Source organism: Corvus brachyrhynchos, unplaced genomic scaffold (genome assembly GCF_000691975.1).
Source record: "Corvus brachyrhynchos isolate BGI_N302 unplaced genomic scaffold, ASM69197v1 scaffold281, whole genome shotgun sequence".
Classification (NCBI taxonomy): domain Eukaryota; kingdom Metazoa; phylum Chordata; class Aves; order Passeriformes; family Corvidae; genus Corvus; species Corvus brachyrhynchos.
Genome location: NW_008236509.1, coordinates 65,231 through 73,928, shown reverse-complemented (window position 1 = coordinate 73,928; position 8,698 = coordinate 65,231). Strand labels below are relative to the sequence as shown.

Sequence of the window (8,698 nt, the reverse complement as noted above, 5' to 3'; positions counted from 1 at the left end):
CCTACAGGCTGTTTGAAAAGATGTGCTGAGAGGAACTATTCTTAGCACAGCTAGGTGATTTGAGAGATGGGGAGTTTGGAACGTTAAGCTTAAAATAAATGAGAATTTGGGTTGTGTTGCTTGTCTGATTCAAATGTCTTAATGCATTACATCTTTAATTCTCTCATCAAGGAGATGAGATGGCAGGAAAGGGCAGCTTGTTGTATTGTTTCATTTCGGATGTCTTGAGTAAAAACACTCAAGGCACTGACAGAATTACCCTAACTTGTAACTTTCATTCCCCCAGTCCTTAATGGATCAGTACTTTGCCCGTATGCGCTCCTTGATGTCAAGTAAGGAATTGCCAGCAAGGATTCGTTTCCTGCTGCAGGTATGATCATAAAACAGTTTCCCTTCTGCTTTCTTCTTGCAAAATTGTCTTGAATGCTTTCCTAATATCCTGTTCTCATCCAAGGATACTGTGGAGTTGAGAGAACACAACTGGGTTCCTCGCAAAGCTTTTCTTGACAATGGACCAAAGACTATCAATCAAATCCGTCAAGATGCAGTAAAAGTAAGTGTTGCATCCAAGGTCCAGAGCCCGGCTTGGTGCTGTGCACTTGGGAGTAGTTTTCACACGGTGTGATGGTTGTGTTAAGGGTTAAAACCAGGTGGACTTCAGTAGTTGGGGGCTAAAAGCTTGGCTTTCTCAGGGACTGTTACTTGAAGCTGACCAAAATGATAATTCCTGTTTTAAAGGATCTGGGAGTTTTTATTCCTGCTCCTATGTCTCAAGGGATGAGAAGCGACTTCTTTCTGGAGGGACCCTTTATGCCACCCAGGATGAAACTTGACAGGGACCCACTCGGAGGGCTTGCTGATATGTTTGGACAAATGCCAGGTATAGACACCGCAGGGGTGATGGGATGGCTGTAACTTTGCTGTGCTGAACAAGAACTAAAGCTGTCATTTGTCTCCTTGCTAATCCAGGTAGTGGAATTGGTACTGGTCCAGGAGTTATTCAGGATAGATTTTCACCCACCATGGGACGCCATCGTTCAAACCAACTCTTCAATGGCCATGGGGGTCACCTCATGCCTTCTGCTCAATCCCAGTTTGGAGACCTAGGCAAATCTTTTCTGAAAAGTCAGGTAAGGAAGATGTTCACATGATGACTTCAGCTTGTTTAGAAGCTCTTCCTGAGATGCGTATGTTACGGATTGTAGACTGCTTATGTTGAAAGACCTAATCAGACTTGATTCTGGTAACTGATGCTCAGGTGATACAAAAATTCTAAACCACTTTTTAAATTGTACAAAAGATGCAAGAAGTACACTTTTTGGTTTTTTTTAACTGCAAGGAAAAGGTGCATGTGGCTTTGGTGGGTCAGAACGGTGTGTTTTATTTAAAAGATAGCCCTGTTTTTAGGGATAGATGCTATTCTCCCACCACCCCTGCTCCTTCTTTCTCCCTTCCTGGCAAATAGAATCTTTGTTCCTCTGGTCCCTCTGGTACTACTTTACCCCATATGATGTACGCCACTCCATCATCTGCACTTCTTTCTCTATATCTCCCTTTCTGAAATAGGGGCAAAGCCAACTCTACCATACCCAGAATCAGGGACTCTTATCCCAGCAACAAGGACAGTCGAAGGATATGCCACCTCGGTTTTCTAAGAAAGGACAGCTTAATGCAGATGAGGTACATGACCTGTACATTACTTACAGCCTATTCTAAATATTGCCCAATGATTATAGCAAGACGCGTTATTATGAGGACTAATGCTGGAACTCTTTCTCCTCCTCCTCCTCCTTCTTTGTCCCTTCCTCTTTCACCTTTTACCCCCCTCACTTTCTATAGGGTATCCAGCGTCCTATGAGCAAGACTGAGATATGAGGGCAATTTTTTGGGGTGTCCCTTCTTTCCCACACACTTCCAAGAGCACTACTCTGACATCAGTTCCCATGCATCCTATTGATAATAATACATTTAATTAAAACTTCAGAAAATCCTGAACTTTAGAAACCCTGAAGTGCTGGACCAGGTTAATTTTTTTGTTTGTTCTCTTTTGTTTAGAACTGGCTAATACGCAAAATTTCAAATGCAGAGTAAATTGCATTGTGATTTTGAGTGTTAACCAGACTTGTATCCTTGATTTCTGAGCAATTTGGTAGAGTTTTATCTTGGCTGTAAAATATATCAGCAAACATGCTAATTATCTTCTTGGGTCTCTAACATACTGCATCTAAAAGGAGCATTTCCAGGTTTTTATACCAATTGAACTAAATGCCAGTAATTTGCTTTTGGGGGAATTTCAGAACACGTGTGGCTTAATCTGTATTTAAGTATTGTAGAAATGGAGTCACGCTTCAGTGAGATCAGTTGGAGAGAGTCCATGGCTGTGTATTGTTGGTCAGAATACTTGAAACAGTTTGAGTTTTTTCTGACTTACTGTTTACAGATTAGCCTGAGACCTGCTCAGTCTTTCTTAATGAATAAAAACCAAGTGCCAAAGCTTCAGCCCCAGATAACTATGATTCCTCCCAGTGCTCAACCACCACGCACTCAGACACCGCCTTTGGGACAGGTAAGTACAAAAAATTCCTGTATATTGTTGGCTATACTTACCTGTTTGTACTTGGAAAACTTAATTTCTGTTGTGGGAGGGGAGAGAGAAGTCTTTGATTGTACAGAGCAGTATTTGGGAAAAGAATGTGTGAAAACAGAGTTTCATCTGCTTTTGTATGTGTAGTATGGTTAAAGTTGATATAAGCAAAGGTAGATGTGCTGCAAAGAAACAAATTCTGGTCTCTTTTTTCAGCCGCCTCAACTTGGTCTTAAAACAAATCCACCACTTATACAAGAGAAGCCTGCAAAGACCACCAAGAAACCACCTCCTTCTAAGGAAGAGCTGCTTAAACAAACTGTAAGTTAGTGTGCAGTAGTGAGTGTTACAGCTTTGGATGTGCTCTTCAAAAAGAACTCTTAGCTCTACTTCTTTCCTCTCTAGGAGGCTGTTGTGACTGAGTATCTGAACAATGGAAATGCTAATGATGCTGTCAATACTGTGAGAGAAATGAGAGCTCCGAAACACTTCATTCCTGAGATGCTGAGCAAAGTAATCCTTCAGTCCCTAGATAGATCAGATGAGGACAAAGAGAAAGCAAGTACTTTGATCAGCTTGCTCAAGCAGGAGGGAATAGCCACTAGTGACAACTTCATGCAGGTACTGTGGTCTGATAATCTTGCGCTCCTTGTTTCTTGGCTCTTCATGGGGTGTAGCTGCTTGTAAGGGCAGTGTGCAAGTATTTTTTAAGTCCTGTTGATCTGAGGAGGTAAAAATAGTATATGAACCTGTGAGGGGCGTAAGAAGCAATAAAAGGAAGGAATGTAGTATTTGGGGAATTGGAACCACTTTGTTGCAGCTGAAATTCCTGAATGTATTGGACCAGTGTCCCAAACTGGAGGTGGATATCCCATTGGTGAAATCCTACTTAGCACAGTTTGCAGCCCGTGCCATTATTTCAGACCTAGTGAGCATTTCCGAACTGGCTCAACCACTGGAAAGCGGCACCCACTTCCCTCTCTTCCTGCTCTGCCTTCAGCAGTTAGCTAAGTTACAAGACCGTGAATGGCTAACAGAATTGTTCCAACAAAGCAAAGTGAATATGCAGAAAATGTTACCAGGTAAGAGTTGCCACAGAGCTCTTCTGTCACCTATCTTAGAGTAAACAAAATGTTGTTCTAGTTGATGCCAGAGTGAAATAACGTGCAGGGTTACCTGGGTGGAATCAGCTGTCATTTTTGTTAGGAAATGGTGTTTCTTAAGGGATGGCTGGAGCCATGAACATCACTTACAGCTGTTGAGGAGCACAAGCACTTACATGTGTCTTCATTTCCTTGTCAGAAATTGACCAGAACAAGGATCGCATGCTGGAGATCTTGGAAGGGAAGGGGCTTAGCTTCTTGTTCCCACTTCTGAAACTGGAGAAGGAACTGCTAAAGCAAATAAAATCAGATCCATCCCCTCAAGCCATCTATAAGTGGATTAAAGATAACATTTCACCCAAGCTTCATGTAGATAAGGGATTTGTGAATATATTGATGACCAGGTGAGATGCTGTTTTGATTTATTTTAGGTACTTGTTTGGTTAAGCTACCAGTAAGGTACTTACTCCATAAAGGCTGAAATGTAGCTCTACAGAAATCTGAGATGCAGTACATGGGGAGACATTGTTCTGAGTGAACTTCTCTGTTAAAATCCTGTTGTATTTGAGAAGAAAAGCAAGTCTCCAGACTTGCATCAGTGTGAAGTAGTGTTTTGTTTGGGAAAAAGTCTAGACCCGTGCGTTTCTCTAAAATGCAGAGCTATAATAGGCAAAACAAGAATTTCTGTGGTGTGCTGTCAACCACAGTACAAATCCTTGTGCATGCTCCTGACTGCAGGTGCAAGCAGGAGGATATTGGTAGTGATAGCTGTCTGAATTTGAAGTGTAAAGTGCTTGATCTCTTAGTTTACAGAACTTAGCTTGGCTTTTCTGTTGTCCAGTTTCTTGCAGTATATTTCTAGTGAAGTAAACCCACCCAGTGACGAATCAGATTCTTCATCTGCTCCATCTAAAGAGCAGCTCGAGCAGGAAAAACAGCTGCTTCTTTCCTTCAAGCCGGTGATGCAGAAGTTCCTCCATGACCATGTTGATCTGCAAGTGAGTGCTTTATATGCACTCCAGGTGCACTGCTACAACAATAATTTTCCAAAAGGTAAGTGCATTGAGGTCTTACTTGAATTGGCTTGTCACTGCATTTCTTAGTCTGGTAAGCTGTTGAGAAAGTTACAAAGCTAACCAAGCTGAAATTTGCTTTGATAGGCATGTTACTGCGCTTCTTTGTTCATTTCTATGACATGGAGATTATTGAAGAAGAAGCCTTCTTGGCATGGAAAGAAGACATTACTCAAGAGTTTCCAGGGAAAGGCAAAGCTTTATTCCAGGTAAGTGTGCTAACACTAGAGACCTGTTTTTTGTTATTTCTGCTGCACTGGAGTGTTTGAGAAGATTTTCAAAGTGTCTAAGACTTACAAATACCTAGAAACTTCTTGGAATGTTTCACTAGGAAGGGGTTCAAAGCAAGGCGAACTAAATCTTGCCTGTTTACTGAAGGCCTATGTGTAGTGCAAGTGTGGCTGAAAGGTTTTTTAAAATGAGTTGGGGGGGGAAGATGAAGGTTCTGCAGCGGTACCTAATGGGGAAACAATTCCTGGTCCCTTAAACCAGTTTTGTGTAACTGCAGGTAAACCAGTGGTTAACCTGGCTGGAAACTGCTGAAGAAGAAGAATCTGAAGAAGAAGCTGACTAAAGAACCAGCCAAAGCCTTAAATTGTGCAAACATACTGTTGCTATGATGTAACTGCATTTGACCTAACCACTGCGAAAATTCATTCCGCTGTAATGTTTCACAATATTTAAAGCAGAAGTATGTCAGTAGGATATTCTCTGCAAAAGGTTTTTGTAGTATGTCTTAATAGTCTACAATAAAAATATTTTAGAGTATCTTTAATGTTTAGATAACAGTGTATTAGCAGCATGCAATAATTACATCATAAGTTCTCGAGCAGAAGCAGTCTGTTGCAAGGGTCTTTGCTGCCATTTATCATAGGCTGTTTTTAAGTTAGAAAACTGAATAGCAACACTGAATACTGTAGAAATGCACTTTGCTCAGTGTAATACTTGAGTTGTTGCAATATTTGATTATCCATTTGGTTGTTACAGAGAATCCTTAACTGTAATCGATGGTTGTTGCCGTAATAGTATATTTGCCTGTATTTCTACCTCTAGTAATGGGCTTTATGTGCTAGGTTTTAATATCCTTGAGCCTGGGCAAGTGCACAAGTCTTTTTTTTTAAAGGAACAGTTTACTTGCACAAAAACTGATCGGCTGAAGAGATGGTTTAATGCCCTTTGGAAGAGGTTTTTGTGGGTGTGAAACATGACATGGTGAGAAATTTGAATTGGTCCCTCTTATAGTACTGAAATTAAGTCTACTTAATTTATCAAGACATGTTCATGCCCTGATTTTATATACTTGTATCTATCAATAAACATTGTGATACTTGACTTGTTTCTGAATGTCTCCCAGTAGAAAAGCTTTGGCTGGTGACTTGTTCACTTAAGAAAGGAAACATCAGTGGGAGTTGCCTTAGGTTGCAACCATCCTGAAATTATTTTTACACTCCTTGTCTGGATATGCAGATGGATTCTAAATAAGGTCACAGACAAGATTAGACACTACAGATGTGTTGTGACAGGAGGAAAATGATGGAATTCTGCTGAAGAAGCGGTAGGGGTTTGCCTTGTGGTCTAATGTATGCTTTATCAGTGAGTATGTGCTTTTGACTTGGTAATGCTTTGAGCTTCCCCCAGGCCACATGCATGTTTCTGAATCAAGTGGCACTGTCTGTTAGCTGCCTGTTTCTCAAATCAAATTGGCAAAAAAAATCCCTACAAAAGAGTTGAATGATGTTGCATTGTACAGGCTTGAAATGTCATCTATTAAATACTCAAAATACCTTACTTGCTAGAACCTTGTCCCCAGTGAGTTTTTTTGTCCTCGTTGATACTCAAGACTTAACCTGTTGAAAGGTGATGCATTTGTAATGGCAAAAAGGGTAGTGGCTCCTGGACTGGAGCTTTGTTTGCCAGTGATGTTAGTGCTGTAGCCTATAAATTTATGCACCACAGGAGGTGAAGAAGTGGAGCCCAGGAAAAGGACTAGAGCTGATAACAAGGCTTGCTTTGAGGAAAGGAGTAGTTGGAGTTGGCATGGAGCATCTTGTAATGCTGCTGCTGGAAAAGTGGGTCATAGTTTTCTTTGAAGGGCTCCCTAACTCCAGTCACAGCTCTGCCCTCCTGAGTGTTTGTGAGCCATTGTCTGTTAGGGAGTTCTGCAAATGCATTGGCAACTTCTGTACAGTGTGGAGCCCAGGAAATCCAAGTACTGTGCTCTACAAGCCAAGTGACATCAAGGGTATTTAACTGGAATTGCTGGCAAAATTCCATAGCTCCATCTCTGCATTTCAGAAATGGGGTGTATTCAGCAGTGTGAGGGAGAGCAGGATACTGGTGTGGGGTCCAGAAAGAGACAGGAATGCTCCTACTGCCATTAAGTGGCTTGAAGTTGAGAGCTGGCTGTGTGTGATGGAGCTGCAACATGTGGAGAGCGATATCACCGCTAGAACTACAGGGGAACAGAGTTCACTCCTCACTCCATGTGCAGGCTCAGGTGCATGGCTGCTATAGTCCTTAAGGTTCTGCACTTCAATACTCAACAGGCTGGAGGAATACGAGTAGAGTTAGAGGGTTCATTTATTCCCAATGAATTCAAAGTTCTGTTCCAGAATTGCATTTTTGAGTGCAATAAGGTGCTGTGAAGTGGAACTTACCATTGTTTCACTAATAGTGTTGTGTTTCTCCCAGTTTGTTAGTTTATCCTTAAACTTTCCTGTTACTGCTGGTTGGTTTAGTGGTGTGGGGTGCTATAATGCTACTTCTTGTGTATCTGGTAATCTGTACGTGAAGCACGTGCTGGACTTTGCTCCCATGCACTGCAGAGGGAACATGGGGAGCACCCATGCCTCAGGAATGACAGTGGTTTCCAACTCAGTTTATACCAGAGGTGAGAGGACCAGGTAGAAGGATGTGCAAGTGAAAATTCCCATTCAAAACTTAAAAATAGATGCAGAACCTGCAGCTAAGCTTTTCTGCCACATTTTGGAGAAGGCTGAGCTGGCAGCTGTGGGCTCCTTGAACAGAGTCACTAAGCCTTGTATTGCCCAGTCTAACATGTCCTTACCACAGCCTTACATACCTGTGCATGGAGGCTTTGCTGCTTGGCTTGTTTCTGACTAACCACTGTGTTTGGTAGAGAAAGCTATAGAAAGAATGACTAAAAATGGAGAACAGGACATGAACAGTAGAAAATGCCACTAAAATGTGGAATTGGGAAAAACCTTGTGCAGTATGAACAGGCCTGGGTTCTTCAAACTGGTGTGAAAATGGTGCTTTACTGCTGTGTGCACATCAACGTGGTCTCTCCATTGATGAGGAGAAGTGGTAGCATCTTCATGATCTTTAACTGCTGCTGAGGTTATTAAGTGCTCAATTGCAGAGCTTGTGGCTAATCTGGAACAGGGGATGGTTGTTGGGTTGGTCTCACTTCTGTGTTCCTGTTGACTATGAGTGGCATTGTACTTCAAATGTAAACAGAGTGCTCAATTCTACATAGTAAAGTCACAGTCAAAATTAAACCACTCTAACTGATAAATGAGAATGGCTTTTATTAATATTAATTTTGTTAAATATTAGGTATACTGCCAGGAGCATTGGAAGAAACAGCATATTACACACAATTCTTACCAGTTACAGTTCCCATTCCGGAGCCCTCCCTCTGTCAGGTGTGGGTTGGTTTTTGAAAAGGACCTGTCATGATGGATTCTCGCCTGCTCCTAGAGAGTGCCACAGTTGGACAGCTGCTGCCTTGTCACTGATCATAGCAGTAGGGCACCAGCTCCTCTCCAAGCTGCAGTGGTGCTTAGGTATGAAATCTGAGAATTCCAGGGCTGTGTCCTGATCACAAATCCTGGAAAAGGTCATCTACTTCCAACTGCCCAGTGATGGGCAGGGACACCTCCCAAGAGACCAGCTTGCTCTAAGTTTCTTTGAGC

The 8,698-nt window shown here is 42.0% G+C and overlaps 1 protein-coding gene across 1 annotated transcript in view; it reads left to right on the top strand.

Moving 5' to 3' along the window:
• Positions 1 to 6,555, top strand: part of EIF4G2 (eukaryotic translation initiation factor 4 gamma 2) — a gene marked incomplete at its 5' end in the record, with an annotated part of 9,939 nt that extends 3,384 nt beyond the window's left edge. The window contains 13 exons of the mRNA XM_017726282.1: positions 287 to 370; positions 455 to 553; positions 739 to 880; positions 970 to 1,130; positions 1,567 to 1,680; positions 2,441 to 2,566; positions 2,801 to 2,905; positions 2,990 to 3,206; positions 3,409 to 3,666; positions 3,887 to 4,091; positions 4,529 to 4,740; positions 4,848 to 4,969; positions 5,269 to 6,555. Coding sequence (XP_017581771.1) covers positions 287 to 370; positions 455 to 553; positions 739 to 880; positions 970 to 1,130; positions 1,567 to 1,680; positions 2,441 to 2,566; positions 2,801 to 2,905; positions 2,990 to 3,206; positions 3,409 to 3,666; positions 3,887 to 4,091; positions 4,529 to 4,740; positions 4,848 to 4,969; positions 5,269 to 5,334 — 1,911 coding nt within the window. The remainder of the gene's footprint in view (positions 1 to 286; positions 371 to 454; positions 554 to 738; positions 881 to 969; positions 1,131 to 1,566; positions 1,681 to 2,440; positions 2,567 to 2,800; positions 2,906 to 2,989; positions 3,207 to 3,408; positions 3,667 to 3,886; positions 4,092 to 4,528; positions 4,741 to 4,847; positions 4,970 to 5,268) is intronic.
• Between the last annotated feature and the right edge of the window lie 2,143 nt (positions 6,556 to 8,698).